Source organism: Rhea americana, unplaced genomic scaffold (assembly GCF_003343005.1).
Source record: "Rhea americana isolate MKP2758 unplaced genomic scaffold, rheAme1 scaffold_184, whole genome shotgun sequence".
Classification (NCBI taxonomy): Eukaryota; Metazoa; Chordata; class Aves; order Rheiformes; family Rheidae; genus Rhea; species Rhea americana.
Genome location: NW_028185972.1, coordinates 620,257 through 639,667, shown reverse-complemented (window position 1 = coordinate 639,667; position 19,411 = coordinate 620,257). Strand labels below are relative to the sequence as shown.

General features: G+C 35.9%; 2 protein-coding genes across 3 annotated transcripts in view; one reads left to right on the top strand and one right to left on the bottom strand.

The window, feature by feature from the left end:
* Positions 1-5,595: 5,595 nt before the first annotated feature.
* CUNHXorf58 (chromosome unknown CXorf58 homolog) lies at positions 5,596-17,077 on the bottom strand. The gene is made up of 7 exons (XM_085302077.1): positions 16,950-17,077; positions 16,682-16,776; positions 14,763-14,874; positions 13,502-13,633; positions 12,425-12,654; positions 9,575-9,725; positions 5,596-8,731 (listed from the first exon to the last, which is right to left on the bottom strand). The coding sequence occupies exons 1-7, from the start codon at positions 17,064-17,066 to the stop codon at positions 8,558-8,560; spliced, it is 1,011 nt and encodes a 336-aa protein (XP_085158203.1). The 5' UTR covers positions 17,067-17,077; the 3' UTR covers positions 5,596-8,557.
* A 106-nt stretch (positions 17,078-17,183) lies between these two features.
* APOO (apolipoprotein O) overlaps positions 17,184-19,411 on the top strand; it is a 32,480-nt gene continuing 30,252 nt past the window's right edge. Inside the window, exon 1 of one of the 2 annotated variants that reach the window (XM_085302071.1) lies at positions 17,184-17,287. In XM_085302071.1, the coding sequence (XP_085158197.1) occupies positions 17,279-17,287 (9 nt within the window). In that variant the 5' untranslated portion in view covers positions 17,184-17,278. The remainder of the gene's footprint in view (positions 17,288-19,411) is intronic. The other variant, XM_085302070.1, reaches the window with a different exon arrangement.

Below are 19,411 nucleotides of genomic sequence, written 5' to 3'. Positions count from 1 at the left end.
TATAGTAGTACCAGTAAGTCTGCCAAATGCAAATTATACATTTTCTATTAAATTGAAAATGAAACATTTTTATATTCAAAATATTATTTCTGTGCTGCCTTCTATTGTCTGCATTGTGTTTGTTGGTGGTAAAATATATGCACACACATGCACACACTGTAAAACCTATGTATAAATGCATCTTTTATGTGCAGTTAGGATATTATATTTTAACTAGTGCACAGATTTAGCCATATCTGTTGAATTTTAGGTATAGTATTATCCTTTAATGAATTAAATAATTAAAAAAACTTAAGTAATTGGAGGCCTCGTTTGGTATCAAAGTATCTTTAGCATATACTGATTGATTCAGTAACTTTGAACTCTATATTAATGCTTCATAATGAACTGTTACAAATTTGTTATTTTATACACTATTTTTAAAAAGTAAATACATCTTACTTGAGTTTCTTTTACTTTTGAATATGTTGCCCTTTTTATTTTTTTTAAAGAAAATTGAAAATGTCAGTAAGCAAATGCTGAACACTGCTTTGACCCACAGTTATTTTTAGGACTGGATATACTAAAATTTATTCTCAGCAGAGACTTTGCTTGTACTTATATTGAAGTGGTATAATCTACTTTTTTTTAAATTACCGACTTCTGTGAACTACTGTATYTTGAAAATGCAGACTTAGATGGTTGGATAGTTAGTTCCATTTATGTTTCTTTTACAAAAAAACCTACACAACTATAGCTACTGATCTCAGAGTCCCTGAATTGAGATGTGTCATCCAAAAGTACTTTCAATAACTGCATTGTGTTAACTTGTAAATTTTCTTGACAGTAAATTGGTAAGAATATCTGCCAAGATACAAATAATGATAAAAGTAATTATTCACATTCTAATTTTCTTTAATGATGTGAAATTAGCCATTCTAAAATCTAAAGGAGAGATGTGGGGAAGTTGAAGGTTCACACTTAATTTAGATGTGTTGAAGCAAAATGCTGAAATATGCAGGTGCCTATTTGTAAAATCTTATGCTACTGTGTTTTACTTTAATCAATAGACTTTATACACAGCAATGCAAATTCACTTTATTCAGCATCTTCTAGTCAGAAGTCACTGTAGGAAAGGAATGTATAGTACTCAGGGAGTTCAAAAGAATGCACTTACACAGGGACCAAAATCATCCCAAATTTGCTATATTAAAAATATCTGCTTGCCTAAACGAAATTTGAAATAATCAGTAGAAGTTAAAACAATGTGTTAAACTCCTTATACTTGTATTTAATGGTATCTTTGTAATAATTATGTTTTAGGTTGAGACCTGAGGATATGGCAGATGAGCAGAATTCTTTTTTCATTAATAAAGATTGATTGGTACTTTCTTTCTGAAAGTTTTAACAGAGAGAGTGTATACCATCATAGCAGTAGTGATAAATTATCCATGCCAGTAGTGACTGGACCAAATATTGATATTCAGCCTTCTGATGCAGACTAAGCCTTGCATTAAATTTAAGTCTTTGTCAACATTCAGTTTACTGAATAAGAAATTTAATTTACTTTTTGAATAAGTTAACTACAATCTTTGTGGCTTACACTAAGACCTCAATTTCACTATGAGACTTCTATATGTGTTAACCTGCATATGTGCAGAGAATACCTGGCTTCAGTTGGTGCTGGCTATGTGCAGATGAAGAGGTTCTTACTGTGCATATCTCACAGAAAATTAGAGCTCAAAGAACCTCCCCCCCGCCCCATTTTTTTTACTGTTTTTTCCCTTTTGTGGATAATCTATATCTTAATAAGCTTATGAGGCAGTGAAGACTGATCCTGCCTAAGTAGGCTTTCATGGGCCTGTTACGGATAGTAGGGAGCACTTCACCATTTTCATCTAGGGCCAATCTGGGCRAAGGATGTGGTTCTGGAAATCTGGTCTTCCATGATTTAGATGTAAAGAGAGATGACCAAGAATTTATTAAAAATAATGGTAAGGGTGGAAGTATCTAAGTTATGTTTCTTGCTCTGTATTTAAGCACTTCTGAAGTTCTGAGCACTAAACAACTGCCAGTTAAGTCATTGGTGAGTATTGATGCCTGGAAAATGGAGAACCCAGGTCATTTTTAAGTACTCTGCTTTTAAGCTCATATTTAACTTTAAGCACCCAGTTCTGTAAGATCTTACTCTGAATTATAATAGTAATTATTCTGTGAAATTCTAACTTGAATTGTTGGTTTCAGCTTCCCTGAGGTTCTGTCTCCTTTGAAAAGCTGGCTGTAACCTTCTGAGCATTAGGAATGTTTGGAATTTTCTTTGGTTTAGAAAATGTGGGGGTACGTGAGAATGCTTTGTTAATTTACGTTTTTGCCCTTCTGTTATTATTTCAAATGTCAAATACAAAATTAGCTTACATTCTCTTTTCCATTGCTGTGGAACTTTTAAGACACTTGTTTTTGTTGCATTGTATCTCAGAGGGATATTTGCTTTTTCATTGAAACGTCTGTTTGCATACGGTTTTAGTGCCTTGCTCCAAACATTTTAGTGTTTAAATAAAAACAAAGCAGGTTGGCAAATAAGAACTCTCTATTGCTATCAAATTTTAAACATGATGATTAGATTAAAATAGGGTGTATTTCAAACTATCCAAATGTGTCTCATTCATCAGGGAATAGGTAAGTCATGATCTGTGATTAATAAATTTGAGGGAATTTTTTTCTTCTGTTCACACCTACCTTTTATGTAGTATCAGAAAGTCTAATCTCACATGTTTACTTAAAACTTAACATGTGACCTGCTTTAAATAGTAAGTGTTCTTGGACATAGTTACAGCTTGAGCTCTTTTTTTTTTTTTTTTTCACATTTATAGTAAAATTTTCAGGTTCATGTCTAATTCTTGCAGCTAGTTCCGGGAGGGAAATCTGTTTTCATATGGATGAGAATGGACAAAAAGAATGGTGCTTCTGTAAAGAGCTTGAACACTGCCAGTTCCCATTCAGCATGCTGCTGTATCTGTTTACATGGGCCAGATCTTTTCTTTTAAGTGCTACGTGAAGTAAAAATATCCCCCCCTTTTTTTCCCCCCCTACAGTCTCGGCAGTAGTTTTGTAGTGGTATTAGATGGCAAAAGAAGTTTTGAAAATCTGGTCCCAATTCACTTAGCTGAAGGAAGGTGGTACTTGATTTTGCAAAGGATCTGCTATTTGAGAAAGCATTGCTAGCAAGAGGGGCTAGTGGCAGCATATCTGGCAGCTGGCAACCTGCTGTCGTCTTTTCAAAAATCTGGATGCCGATGCCCTACTTTCTGCAGTGTGATAGCAGTCCTGTTGCAACTAGTTCCAAGGTTTTGGGATTTTAGCATTTATCTGGCCTCTGAGATTTGCAGCTATTTTTTTTTAAGGACTGACTTCCTTAAAAATACAAATGCTGCCTTTTTCCTGCTGATACTATAATACATATTTGCATCGGGGTGAAGCTTCACCTGACGCTCAGGAAGCAAAAGATGAAATTCAGCATGTACAAATTAAAGTAGGTTTGAAAAGAAACACACTATGTCCTTTCTTTTACAAAAATAMAAACTTTAAACAAGTGTCTGTTTTATAAATGACAGTCTTTTACAGGTGGAAATAATCACATTTGTGGAGATGTTTTGCCTTTTAATATTTTTTTCTTACAAAATGAAAGTAAGGAACTGGTCCCCTGATTCTCCTAACACTTCAAGTATGTACTTCACATATGGGAACAGTCCAATAAAGGACTGTAAAGGAAATGGAAAACTATAAGGTACTTAGAAGAAAACAAAAAACCCCCCACAAATGTTATTAAACTTGTGTTAAGTGTTTACAGGGTTGGGGCATCAAAGAAAACATCCTTTCCACACTCCTCCATTTAACAAAACATTGAAATTACTTGAGTAAATATGTTCCATTACATGTGGCAGCACTCACTGAAGGAGTGTGGGAAAGAACGTAACTGGAAAGCACGTGTAATTCATTTAAAACAAAGCTTGCCAGTGTCCTGTAGCTTACGTTTTGAGATTTTGATGTTTGTAAAACAATATAAAGCTGCTTAAAATAAATACTAATGACTATTTTTGCACCTGTATTCTATTTCTGAGAGTTGGTAAGTAACTTGGAATTTCCATTTTTGTGGGTAATCTTCATAAAAATACAGTCATACTAGCAGGTGGCAGGAAAACTGACTTCTGAGCACAGCTTTCCTGGATTTCCATTTAAGTTTTTCACTTCCAAATTTCAATTTGTGCTTATATAGCCTTTTAAAATAACTTTCAAGAATCAATTTAAAATACCTTTGGATTAACACTAACTGGTACCTAGGGGAAAACCACTTTCTAGTTGCAGGTAATAGTTCTTATTTATGGTGCAGGTAGAAAACATTGCTGTGTAATTCTAGAAAATACAGTGTTACATAGGAGTGCAAAGCTAGCTGTACTTAGTGTGCTTTTATTACCTCAGTGAAACCCATATAGCTTTCATGTCAGTTGTGGGAACAGGTGGAGGGATGAGCCAGTTCTGTTTTTATTTTAAATACTTTCTCCTTATATATTGTTATTTTTGTAGATCTTTTAAAAATGTTATTATATGCCGAAGAATGCAATTCCACTATCGTCTCTCACTGCTTTCCAGTGTACGATATCAGATTGTGTTGAAAAGAATGTATTTGATAAGCTAAGAGGAGAAGCTGTTTTCAAACTCTGTTGTGTTTGTGTCTAGCAATTGGAAAGACTTTTCCTATTTAAAATTACAATTATATATATATTTATGACCTCATGTGTACATTTTGGATTAACACTCTAATGACTACCCCAGGGCTGCTATAAAATTCTTCTAATAATTTAAGAATTGCCTCTTTTTAACTGTTTTTAAGAACAATTTTCTTGTCGTTTTTTGGCAGAAGGTAATTTTCCCTTGCTATGGATACAGTATGTTCAGACTTGCATATGTGCTCTGTTCTGTTTTTAAACTGAAAAAAATGTATAAAGTGTGTATAAAGAAATGTGTAAATAAAATATTTTTAATCTTTAAACATTCTTGTGTAAGCTGTATAATACTTCAGTGTACCTGGATAATTTTCTGCAAGACTTAAAAGTTCAGCTGGTTAAGTAAATCAAAAATGTTAAGTATAATTGATAATGCTCTGTTAATGATATGTGTATCATTATCACATAATGCCGTATTAAAGTTATCCCAGCAAGAGATGTTGGAAGTCCTTGTATAGCATCAAGCTTTTATCTTTAGCACCATATTTATAATCTTCCTTGTTTTAATTGATCTGGTACCTTCACGTGTCTACTCTGTATTTCCAGCTTGAAATAATACTGACTTTGTAGTTAAACTTGTAAATCAGCATCAAGACATAAATTTAAATGATAAAACTAAAAATTGATGCCAGCCTTTGCTAGTCAGAGTTCACAAGAGTTCATAGCCATCAGGATCATTGAACTGGCGGCTTTGAAACAACAAACGTTTATTACACACTCAAAGTATCAGACATCTAAGCCATACTGCTTTAACTTTTTTGTAAGAAGAATCTGTATGCATTTTAGGATTATTATCTCAGATCAGGACAAGAAGAGGAAAAAAACATAGAACAGGAGGTTGTGATCTTTACTTATTTTCTTAAGTGGTCTGATGAAAATCTACCTTGTCAGTCTCTTCTTACAGATAGTGGCAGACAAAAGGAAAAATGTTTTTCTGCAACCTTTCACTGTCACATCAAAATCTCTAGCATAAAGACCTGCTATCAGGAATGTCTGAAAATAACTGTGATTGTTTTACCTTTTTTAATCTTGGGTTTTTAATTAGCTACTTTTATTTTAGTATTGAAAATACTTAAAACTGTATTTGTATGAAGTCATTAGTCTTTTTTTTTCCCCCGATACTTGACTTAATCCTAAAATATATATATATGTATTTAACAAAAGATACTGCAGATGCATTTGTATTGATCCCAGTGGAATACATCACTGGAGAAAGAGCCTCTTTGATTGTGATGTGTCCCCATTTTCAGTTCAAAGGAGACCGAATGTATTGGACTCTGATATGGTGGAATAGAAGATGACAGCAATCTTTTCACATTGTAAATTTGTTATTGACAATTATTTTTATTCATCTCTTTAGTTTCCCTTCTCTGAGAGACAGGTCATACTTCTGAAATACCCTTCTTCCATGACATTATGCTGGCTGACATTACTTACTTCTTAGCACCTTCATAGTTGACTGGGAATCCGAAATAATAGTTCCATTATTTCACTAAGGAGAACTTTCAGATTAACAGGTTCATAGTTGCTTGTGTCATATTATTCTTTTTTTTTGGGGGGGGGGAATATCTACCTTTATTTTTGCAGCAGTTCAGTTATTCAGTTATTTGCTGACTTGAAATCTTAACAGATGCTMCTCTTTTAGTACAGTTCTTTTTTTCCCTATTCCATCAGCTCCATAATGTGGAATGGAAAACTCTTGCTTTGTGTTTCAGATTCTTTATTGATTCGATGCATTCTGAGTTTGTAATGTATTTGCTGACAGATCTTTCCCCTCACCCCCACTCTGGCCTGTTGAAGTCTTACTAATTTTTCAACATCATCTTTTAATCAGAGTAGTTTTTTGTCTGGTGTAACTTTCTTGGTGCATGTGAAATTTTGCCCCTCTCAAGAGAGAGGGTAGAGAATATGTGTAAAAATAGCCTCACCTTCTTACTGTGACACTTTCCACTTTCACATTTGATGTGTTAGTTACCCTGACAGCTGCTTTAGGCAATGTTTATAGTTTAAAACATATATGATATCATGATCTCTGTTTAAGTATCCAGCAATTCTTCAGTCTTCTATCCACTGGAATGAATTAAACGTCTCACGTTGAGTGCTCAGCCTTCTAGATTAATCCTATATAGCATTTTAGAAACTAGGAAAGTATTGTTTTGCCATATATATGTCTGTCAAATATGTCTCATGATGCAGTCACCCTTTGTAACAATTCTCATATTTTATGGATAAATGTTGCTGAATAAATTATTTTTCTAATGAGATACATGGTTCTATTAGTTATTACATTATTCAATTTTATCAGATAGATAATGTTGTCTTACTGGCAGCTTCCTTTCCCACAGTCATTTTCAGTATGTCCTCAGGCATATTCTAAGCATTGTTTCATTTAACTTTTTTTGCAATATGGTTCATCTTACAAACTGAAGTTAACCAACTACCTAATTCTTCTCCTGTGCAAGAATCCTTACCTCCTGTGGTTCATTACCTTAGGTCCTAGTATTTGCATACAGATACTGTAAAAAGTCCCTTTGTAGCCCTTTGTTTGGAGATAACACATTCAGTTCTGTGTTATGGGTCTGTTTTATATATTTGAGTACTACTGAGGAGCAGTACTATCAGACTTCACTATGCCTTATTTCTCAAAAGAATTGAATAATGGTAATTGAAAACAAGTATTTTCATGTGCTGCTTTTTTCTTTAGCTTTCTTAATCTCAGGCAGAAAAAAATAGAAGATGGTCGGTATATTCCTCTTCTCTGCTTTCCTTTCCAGATTTCAGAAGCCATCCAAAATGTATGGAATTGTTTCTGTGGCAGTGACCCCGGTGAGAGTATAATGCATAGCATAAGCACTCTCTGCTATTTTGGTGTAGTGACAGGCTTCATTTTCACTTCTGGAAAGCAGGAAAGTGTTCTGCTGTTTTCTTGCATCACTTAAAAGTTCTGTTGACTAATTTATTTCTAGGACGGAGCTCTAATCACGTGTAATCCTTACTTGGCTGTGGAGGTTTCATGAGATTTGTCTCATTTAACAGCTGTTCTCGGTTCTTCCTCTGCCTCTTACAGGTCGTTCTCCTTTTTTGTTACCAAGAACTTATTTTAACTTCTCAGGGCAGTTTTTAGTATTAAAATGAAACCCAGAATGTTAGAAATTTGTCAAGTTTCAAAAGACATTTTAGAGTACAAAACCTTTTTCTTGATGCTGAGAGTTTATTTATTGCCATCTGGGAGTGTTTCTTACTATCAAATGGGATTTTTTTCCTTCACTGTTTTTTGTGACAGATTATCCAGAACACTTAAAAGAAATATGCCATTAGAAAAATCAAGTGCTGATAATTAACTGAACTGAATTAACTTGGAGCTGACCAAATCATGAAAAAGCTTAGTGGAAATTTTTAGCTAACTTCTGAAAGAGCTGCATTTTGGCTCAGTACCATTCTCCGAAAAGAAGCTAAATAAACTAAACATTGTAACCAAAGAAATAGTACAAGCTTTCCAATGCCCGAATAATAAACTAGTCCTATTTCACAGAATTCTGAACCTTGAAAAATTATCATATGTTCTCAGTTTTAGGTTTGTCCTACTTTTGCATTGCAGAGTGTTTTTTTTTTTTATTTTAGTTTTCCACGGTGTAAAACAATTGCAATGAATCTATGTTTAGCTAAACTTGTTAGTTAAATAGGTGTAGGAAGCCATGCTTTTATATTTCCAATCTGTTCAAAGCAGGACTGAAAGCATTCAAATGACTAAAGTTGCCATAGCTTTTGAAGATTTATACATTAGCTATGGATGAAAATCATCCAACATCTTCAAGAGATAATGCCTGGGACCAAGCATACAATTTAGCTGCTTCATGTTCCCATTCTTCATCTGTAAGAACAGATTGATCCTCAGGCTTTTCCACTTGTGAAATGGTAGCTTCTTGTTGTTCAGTGAAGTAACTCCTGTTTTTAATATCCAGTTTCTGTGCCTGTATAATAGCATGCATAGTTGTAAAAGTACAGGAATAAGGACATATTAAAAATCATGTGATACAACTTTGTAAATGGAGACAAACCAAATAAAATTGTGCTTAAAATGTGCCACTCTTCTCATCTATACAGATGCCAAAGCAAACTAAAACATGATGCTTTTTGCTGTGCCAGGACTGGCTTGTACAAGACTTGTGCAGTTGACTAGCTGAAAAGGCAATTTCACATGCTGCACTAGAGAAAAACAGTTATAAGTACAGAGAGGGTCAGTCTGTACACCATTACTGTATGCCCCCATAGTTCCTACAATTAAGCTGGCCTTAGCCCTCCTCTGCAGGGTGTGGTGGGAAAGAAAACATATGACTGACTTCACATTACAATAAGTAGTTGGTGATAACATATGCTGAAGATAGAAAGTGTGCCAGTGAACAGTCTAGAGAAACAGATAAGGGAAAATTTCTAGATGGCAATTTTTGTAAGTGCTTGTGATAGAGCCTTGCAAAGTCTGTTCCATAAATGCACTTCAGGATTAAACACACGTAAGGTCAGGTGCTAGTCTTAGCTGGTAAATGCACCCAGAATGAACGCAGTCTTCTAGAGGTACTAGATATGGTGGGTTTTGATGAACGTGAGGGAAAGTTTTTATGTTTGTTTTGTTTTGTTTAAAAAAAAACAGTCCGCCCCCCCCCCCAAAAAAAATCAATGGAGAAATGCAAAAACAGCCTGAACAAATGTCACCTATGCTACTGAAGTGTAAGGAAATATAGTGGGACTTCAGGCTAAAAAATAGTCTCCACAGAAATACTGGATTCTGTCCTGAAAATTCTAATTTTGCATCATACCTCTCTCTTTTTCTCACACAAATACGCCTGCTTCATTTTTGCTATCTTTTGTCGAGCTTTAGAAGAGCAACGCGTTGACTGCATAGACACTGTAGTTGATCGGTTAGAGCGAAACAAAGAGGTGACTGATGAATTACATGGAAATGAAGACCTGGAAAAGAAGAATATTAAAAACAAAAACAACTCAGTAGCTTCTCTAAGAAAGGATATTGCTCTAGACTGAACAAAGAAAGCCAGGAAACCAAATTTTATTTTCCCAGAAAGGGAGCGAATAATAATTTTTTTCCTCATCATCTTTTCCTGTATCAAATGATGGTGGTAGTGACATTAGTAAGGAAGAAATTTGGACTGTTCTTAATGTGTTACTAAGTTCTGACTCCCTTCTTTCTTAAGCTGCCCAGCAAACCTTTGCAGAGTGGTCTGCTTCTCTTCTGATCCTTGGGATCCTCTAAGGTTTCAAGTCCCCGAGTAGAGGCTTAGCAGGGAAGCAAGTCAGGACTCAAACCAAGGCTTCACTAATAATGTAAGTATAGGTTTCACTGTTCAGGTATGCAAATCCTTCCCTATTTCTCACCAAACTAGCTTATACAGTGAAAGACGTAGCACAGCATGTAAGGCTATATGTTATATTCTCCAGAAGTTTTCTCTGTGTGTATGAATGGGAAGTCCAATGGACTTCACTGTAACTCCTCTTACTCTTAACAGTGTGTGTGAATTCTTTTAGAAACGTAAAAATGCAATTCCGTTACAGCAAAATTAAGAGGGCAGAAGGCACTTAAAACACATTTAGTAAYATAATGTACTTATTGTAAAATAGTGTGTGTATATGTAGTAATCATAATACACATTACTCTTCATTCATGGGATATTTCTATATGTATGTGCCTTGGTGGAGGAAAAAAGAAAAACCCTTCAAAATTGATCACAGTAAAAAAAAAATACTTAGCTCACTTAATTGTTAAATCAAATGTTAGTCATTAAAGAGGTGGCACAATAAGGAAAAGAAAGCATGCCTTTTATGAAAATTAGGTAGGCTAGAAGCCATCATCCAGGTAAATAAGATACACATTTAATATACAAACTTATGTAGATATTGATGTAAATATATTTATATGTAAATGAGGTAAGATACCCACATCGCCTTGCTAAGAAATTAAGGATTACTGTGGAAGCAATTTATTTATTAGGTTAAAAAATTAATGTGTTAAATATTTTTAAAGTCTGGCAACAGATACAAGACTTTCCACCTTTTAGCCTCAGTTAATGTCCAAAATTTATTCAGCTCAGCTGAAATCTGAGATGCGTTTAAACTTTGAAAGGAGTTAAAATTGTTGTGGTTGATGCTTAAGGGCATCAAAAACATGTTTGTTAGCTTATACATTCTCACTGCTTTTAGTAGTATACAGCCTATGCATTCCAAGATGTTTGCTACACATTGTATTCACTGTCATCTCTGTTGTTAGCATCAGTAACTTGTTAATAGAAAAGCTATTCATTTATGCTGAAGGAAGAGCCTAAAAGTGGGTAATTCAAAAATGCTGGAGCTAAAGGTCTTGATTACTACAGTTAGTCAGAAACTTGAATTATGGACAGAAAGTTATGTTGCTTAACTATGGTATTATCAAAACAGTTGCACTAAACTGCTTTTTGCACAATAGGTTTCTCTCTTCTACCTKTCACCTGTCTTAGAATATAGAATCTTTATTTAGAAAGCACTGAGTATATTTTGGATGCTGTCAGAATGTGACAAAGTTGATGACAGCACACAGAAATTCAAGTATTGAATCACCTTAGAGATGAATGCAGTAATCCCTTTGATGTAATTAAAGGTAAGTCAGCAGAAAGCACGAAGAAATCTGCAATGGCATCTGCCTATTCTTAACATGTGATTTGCTTATTGAACATATGACTTCAGACCATGTAGCTAGCAAAACAGCACAAGTATTTAATACAAAATAGTTTTAAAATGTACACAGTAAAATGAAAGGCAAAAACATGAGGTAGGCTTCGTTCCAACCAAAACAGTATCATTAAATAGAAAATCTGCTTAACCCACTTTTTCCAACTTAGAGTATGAATAATGAAATAGGATTTTTATGAAAATACTAGCTACACTCCCTTCATAAAGTCAGTGGATAAAATCTGTCATCATACGCCCCTATAAAAGACAGTTCAATTAGCTGTTTAACACATACATGCTAAAAGCAACAGTGACGTAAGAAAAAGATTATGTGCTTTGGAGACCTACCTAGAAAAGCTATATACCTGACATGTGACATCCTACTGTGCTTTGTGGAAAATATTTAGGAAGCCAGGTTCACAATGTTAGTATTATATATTCCTTTTCAATGAAGCAGCAGTGCATGGAAAAATGTGCTTTGAGAGAAAAAAATACATCAAAGAGAGCATTAAGATAAACTAGCTTTTTAGAATTACAAGTTTTCCAGTGATCAGTGGCAGTAGCTAACTACACTGATATTTAATGGCTAGGTGCTACAAACTCAAACAGGAATATGCAACAATTTTTTTTCCCCATAGGTGTGRCAAATAACTGTCTAGTAAAGAACTGTTTTTTCTTGACAAAAAATTAAACTGTAAAAAAAGCTATCTAATACAACATTATGAACGATTAAGAGTGTAAYAGCTAAGTCAAAGAATTAGGAATAAAGTTTCTTAAATTGTATTTTTGCCTGGACTGACTTCATTTATGAAGCAACATTTTCAWTTTTTTCTGCGCTGCAGTTTTCTAAAGGAAATAGCATTTCTAAATATTTGTGAAAGAGATAACTACCAACTAAAGCGAAAAATACTGGCATGCAAAATAAAATGAAACTTGGTACAGGTTCTTACCTAATATTAGAAACAGCCATGAGCTGATCATGCCAAAGCTCTTTATTCTGTGGYCGCAGCAGCAGAAACTTCAGCTCCTTCTTAAGTCTGTCTGACAGTGTTCTGGACTGTGCATATTCCATTATGTCATACACTATCATTGTCCTAGGGAAATTTTTCAGAGACAACCTTCTCCAGCAATTATTCCTGCCACCAAAGTATGCAGGGGTTTCATCCAGATTACTGATATACTGTCAAAGAACAGCAAACCTACATGAAAACTAGTATATTTGTATTGGTCTTCTCTATAAAGATTTTCCCATTCTTTTTAATCAGACATATCAATCACCTTAAAGATGAACTTGCACATTAAAGAAAAAAATATATTCAAGATGGTGAAGCTCATAAAATAGTGTGCTTTAGATTCTTCTAATAAAAAAAAACAGTATCTGTTCTGTAGGGGTTTTTCTCTGCATTATGTAAGTGTATGAATAATTGCTGTGTAGTTATTTACTTTAAAAAGATTACAAAAATATGTATATTTATACCACTGTATGTGCAGTAACAACTGGACTTTAATATTCTTGTAACAAACTTTAAAATAGAGAAAATGGTTAAAAATCTCTATCCTCTGTTCATTTTGGGAAACATAGTCCCATCCACAGCCTAGGATTTAGCTTTGGTTAAGAACTAAACCGAACAGGTTCTATTGGTTTATCCCAGTGGCATCACTCTTCTTTTTGACTGTCACGTCATTTTTATCTTTGAAAATTTTCTGCYTCTAACACCTTGAGGATGAATAAAATACATCAAAAATGTGACTGCCTTGCAAGTGGCCCAGTCACTTTCTATGCTCTCACAAAGTTGCTGTAAAATACTATGAAATCACTTTTCCACAAACGTGTGCCACAATTACTGCTTATTTTCCACGGATATAAATGACTGCACAAAGTATAACATTATAGTGAAAAAGATGCATTATCATTCTTTATCTGTAAGTCACTTATCTACATTTTAGATAAAATCATAGCTTCCTTGCTAAAAAAAAGGAACCTTTATGATCAAAATTTGTAATAAAATATCTGAAACATTTCCTACATGCATGTAGTCTTTCATTGTAGCAATGTCTGTTTCATCTGTTATCCTTTGCTTTTGGTACTGAAGTTCATCTTGCACTATTTGTTCATAATATTTCCGATATCCCATTAACTTGCAAGCATCAGCTGCTGCCTGTAAAATAAGCAAAAAATAGAATAAAACTTCAAAAAAAAAAAAAAAAAGACAGGCACAAGCCTGAAGTCTTCTTACCTCACCTAACAATCCTCCAATCTACCAACAAATAAAAAAGACCTTTTGCTAATTTACATAAAACTCATTGAGAAAACACAAAAGCATTGTCCAATTCCACAATGTGATGGTGAAGCATTCCCATTATTCTTCAAATAAATTCAAAATATTTCTTCATGCTGTACGTGGTTCCATCAGGTCTATTAAGAGACTTTAAAAAAGAAACAAGATTTTTTTTAAAAGATGGCATGACATGACAAAATCATTACAAAATTAACATTTAAGGTGATACAAGAGCATTTATGCCTCCTCTGTCTCTCCATGATATCCTAACAGATGAAGTATCTGTTAAGTTCGAGTCCTCCTCTTCAAGATGCTTTGATTTTATACAAAAATCTTTTTGATAGAATTTTCTAGGCTTTAAGGGATGCATATTCTAAAAGCAGTATTAACTATTTTAGACTACTGTAATTTTTGGACCTGGACCTTTCTTGATGTACTTAATTATGTGGCTAAATTAGGAGCCATGGCTCCTCTTGGAGTAATAGGACAAAAAGACTAGGTGAGTGCACTTCAAAACATAAACCTAATTCAAGCGCTCTTAACTCCCTCTGGTGGAGTCTACATTCAATCAATGACTAGGCAACAAATGTTCCTAAAGTATCAGGCAGCTATGTTAGGTGGCAAAAGTTAGGAAGACTGAATAACCCCTTCAAGCCTAGTTATGACAGAACTGCCTCACAACAGAACTGTAAGGGCAACTGTATGACACAGCCTATGGAACATACTCTTTCCATACCTAACAATCTACACAAAGAATACAGACAAATGCTTTCACATGTCTTTATGAAAAGCTTTGTGTATAAATTTTAAGCTCAAAGACAATTTTTCTTTGCTTACTGAAAAATAACATTCAGTAGAAGCAAGTAACTTGTTTGCATTTGAAATATATTTTTATGTGACCACGATTAAGTAAGTGGATAAGCATCTTACATAATGTCAAAAAATAACAAGCACCAAGATACCACTAATTGATCAGAAAATGACCACACATGAACACAAAATAAGTCACCTCGTTTGATGGACTTATTATTCTTTTTCCACTAATGTATCTGCTGCCTTTGCCTTGAGTGTGGCGAAAAATCTTAAACACAATGAAAGGTGGGAACTCCTGACCAGCAAATCTGAAGAAACAAAGAACACAGTTAATTAACTGCAATATGAGAACAAATTTCCGATGACTTAAATCAGAAAAGATTATTGTCTTGTTTTATCTTATCTGAAGGGAATTTAGTACTCATTATTGCTGATACAAGCTGCAAAGAACTTGCTCCAGTCTAACTTGCTCCAAATGAACTGGAGATCCCAATTCCTGGGTTGCAAAAATCAAGGAGTCCTAAAATATGCAGAAAGGGGTAGTTTTATTTTTTAATTTAATATTCTGAAAATGGAAAGATAAGGAAGCACATCTTCTTATGTCTATACTCTACCCACATCTACATTTTAATACCATGAAATGTATCCTAGTATCTTTTACAAAGGCTGCAAGATAACAACATTGAACCCTGCTTGCTTTATGAAAGGCACATTACACTTAATCCCACAAACCAGAAGCAGTTCTTGTGGGAGGTAATTTAAGTAGTATGAGTCAATGAAAATACTTTTTAAATCACTCCCAAATTAATGAGGAATCAATACTTAAAAAAAAAAAACACATGCACACACAATTAGTTGATCTAGGTGAAAGAATAAAGTAAAATAAGGAGTAATATTTTGTGACCTGAACTAAAAATGGTTGTAAAATGGTTATTAAAACCACATTTTCATATCTTACTGATCCTGATAGTTCCTAGGACCTCAAAACTTTCCAAATAGCAAATGTAATTTATCTAAAGTAATAGAGCTCTGTATCTGAAAGTCCAATCAAATTCACACAAAGTTCTCACCGATTTTCAGAACAGTTGGAATGATAGCTTGAAAAACTTTCATTTAAAGGATGTCACAGAATGACTAAAAATGTGCAATGCTGTCATAAAAACCATAGGATCAGTCTGCTCACATATTGTTAAATTGAAAGGCTGGAATTTAAGTCTTCAGAACGGAAYGGTATATATATTTTAAAAAATTTGAACCCTAGAACACTTCTTGTATGGAAGTATGGCTACCTTAATGTAATGATTTAAAAGATGGGGTCCCAGCAAGAGTATTTATTCTTATGACTATACACTGATGAAGAAATGCAAAATTTAAATATTGGGCACAACTGACTTTTACAAGTAAATGTTTCAGTCAAAGTCCAGCAAGAGATTATGGGAATCAGAGCAAAGCAGCCCCACCGCATCACCTTAATCTGGGTCTGGTAACTGATCAAAATAACCTGTAAAATTCCATTAGCAGAGATAAAGTCATGAACTCTTATGATCAGCCTAGCTGCATTTGACAGTCATTATCCTCCGCCTGAAGTTTGTACATACTGAAACTCAGAATATTTTATATTACCAAAATTCTTCCAGTGTATTCAAAATAAGATCCAAGTCCAAAATGTCCAAATTAAAAAATTCAAAATGTGCCTGGYATGTTCTCCTTTTGTATGAATCTATTTCACTTTTAATATTACAACATACAGAAGTCATGAGCCCTGACTACATATTTTTTCGTAAATTATTCCTAAATTCCCAAAGCAAAAATTCCTGAAGTAACCTGGCAAAGATAAACAGAACGCCATTTCTCAATTGTTTGCTGTAGTAACTTTAAAATATACTTTCTAAAAATATTCAAAACTGCTGGAAGCCTACAGGGGAAATTTTAGTCCAGAAGATAAATTCTACAAAAATATCTGTTGTCATAAATAAAGACGTAAAGCCAAGTATCGTTCRAACTGTCACCTTGCCTGACAGTACGCATAGTAAAAGCGGACACGGCACTGTTTCGTTAAGTTGCAATCACCCGGTGCGCTGGACTGGAACGAACACACGGTTGGGCCCGCTTTACCTGAACCTGACTTTACACTTCATGCTAGGATCCCGTATCAGTTCCGCTTCCGCGGGGCTCACCCTTCTCAGGATCTCGTGCGTAATGCAGTGCTCCTGAAACACACGGAAAATACAGACTTGACTTCTTCTCGCTCTGCCAGCTCTACSCCCCCCAGCGGTACTTTACAGAGGAACCGCGAACCGCCTTTAAACTACGTTTTTCACGAGCCAGGACGAGATGCTGCTCCCCGCCCAGGCGGGGCTGGGCACAAACGGCCCGCGCGTACCGCGGCGCGCACCGCCCGCGTCAGCAGCCTGAAGAGCCGCGTCTGCACGTAGCGCCGCCAGCCACGCTGGATGGTCGCTGCCGCCGCCGCCGCCGCCGGCCTGCGGCCCGCCGACATGGCGGAGCCGGGCCCCGCCCCGCCGCGTTGCCAGGAGACCGAGACGCGCGGCGCGCGCCGGCGCCGGACGAGCCTGAGGCGCGCGAGGCCCCGCCCAGTTCGACGCTTTGGCCCTCCGCTCCCCGCCGGCTCCCGTAGCGGCGCGTGAGCTCGCTGACGTCACCAGCCCAGCGACGCGGCCGGCGCCAGCGCCAGCCCGCGCCGCTACCGCGATGTTCAAGGTGAGGAGCCCCATTCCACCCCCCCCTCTCCGCGGCGGCCGTTACGCGCCCCCTCCTCCCCCCCCGGCATGGGGCGGGCAGGCGGCGGCCGCAGGCCCTGGCCCGGCGCCCCGGCAGGGGGCGGCCCTGGAGCGCCCTTGGCCGCGGGGCGCCGCGCCGGGCTGCCCGGGGCCGCGGCGCCGGCCTCTTGCAGCGGCTTCGCCGTCAGCCCCTCGCTTTCTCCGTTAAACCCAAGTGTTATTCATCGGTTGCGTAGACTCAGCGGTCAGCGCGCTTCCGGCTAAGTCCTTTCGATTTACGGCTTGGTGTTTGTAAAAAATCTGGATTATCAGCTGGCAGCTGTGCGCATTATGCGCACATTATGCGGGGGCATTATCTATAACTGCAGTCACCTAATCTCTCACTGATGTTTTAGAGTGAGGCCTAGTTCTCTATTCTTGTTCCCCAGCAAGCAAAATATGGGGACCACCTTCCATTACTTAAAATTTAGTCTTTATTAGACACAGCAGCATGGAATTGTGATTTAGTGTTACTTTCCTACAGGATTTGGATTCATATAGCTCTGAAATTCCTTATCTTTTTCAATTTTTGTGTAGGTTTTCAGCAAAGTCTGTGAAAAGAAAGGAGGAAGCTTCCATGATCTGAGCTTAAATCACACAGCAGATATGTTCCCCCAGAGGTCTTTGCCTTACCTAGTAAGAGCCGTAGTCTGCTTCAGACTAATAGCAAGTTATGTAAGGACCTTTATGTAAGGATTTACTCTCAGAATTATTGAGGGTTCCATAAGTGTTACTGAATTCTACATTAAAGGGATCACGTATGTGCTGGTGATGAACTTCCAATACCAAATTCTAGTTGGCACATCAAACCTGTTAGACATTATTCATATTATTCAAATGAAAAGTGATACATTTTAAGAGAAAAAAAAATTTATTTCAAAGAACATTGAAAATCATAAAAATGAAAGTTTGTTCTTTTTCTGATTCCGGATTTTTTTTAACTTCAAACTACATTACAGTCCAGAAACTGAGCTTGCAGATTGCTTTATTTTTTTTAGGTGCATTACTTGTCAGTTTGTGTTAAGCTTGGTTATGTATTTGAAATCTATTGTAGGGTTTTGTGTACTGTCATAATATTACTACTTTTATACAACAATTGAGGTTAGGCAAACTCTGGTGCTTAAGGCCAGCCTGGTTTCAGCTGCTAAGAATAGGGAAGGAGACTTCTTGTTCTTCATATCTGTGCTTCAGGTAAAAGGAATGCTCAAGAGTGGGTTTTCTTGTTTGTTTGTTTGTTAGGGTTGGGAGTCAGGAGAAAGAAGGGAAGAGAAAAAGCAGCTGCTTCTTAGGGCAAATATCACCCTTCACAAAAGCATAATTAGGTATAATTAAGGATTTCCTTTCTTTTCCTCTCTCCTAGTCTTGACAGACTGACAGTCACAATAACAAGTGAATTAAGAAAATGGACATAAGGAAAAAAAAGTTCTATTTTATCTTGCACTCTTTTTCCTGCTCATATTGAGAACTAATAGAGGATCTATTTTTCCCATAGGTTTTTTTAATTAGGAGTTAAAAACTTTGAGAAGGACACAGTAAAGCAAAAGAATGAAAAATGATATATGATGGGCTTTTCTATCAGTTTTGGTATAGTTTGTCTGTAAGTGATCTGGTGCTTACAAATAAAGTTGAACTCTTCTGTTAGAAAAAGTAATAAAGTTTTTTTAGTTAATGAAAATACAAAACATTGCCTAGAGAGGATGTCTTTTTTTTCTTTTTTTATCAATTGAATAGATGTAGGACTGAAGCAAATTGAAGCTCCATCAAAATGCTTTATTAAAGCAATTGGTTTAGTAGTACTCTGATTAAGAAATTAAGAAATGAGATTCTAAAGTGACGTTTGGAAATGGAAAAGAGAGCAGTTAGTTCTTCATAATACAGAATAAATGTTTTATTTTGTGTATATAGCACTTCTAGTTGTTGATTCCATTTTGTTGTGTAAAATGTAGATACAGAACCCTTGGAAAATGTCTGCACTTCAGTATTATGATAGTATGAACAGTATTACAACAGTACAGTTAAAGTTTTCTGTTCGAATAATCCTGTGATCATTGACAACTGTTTGGAA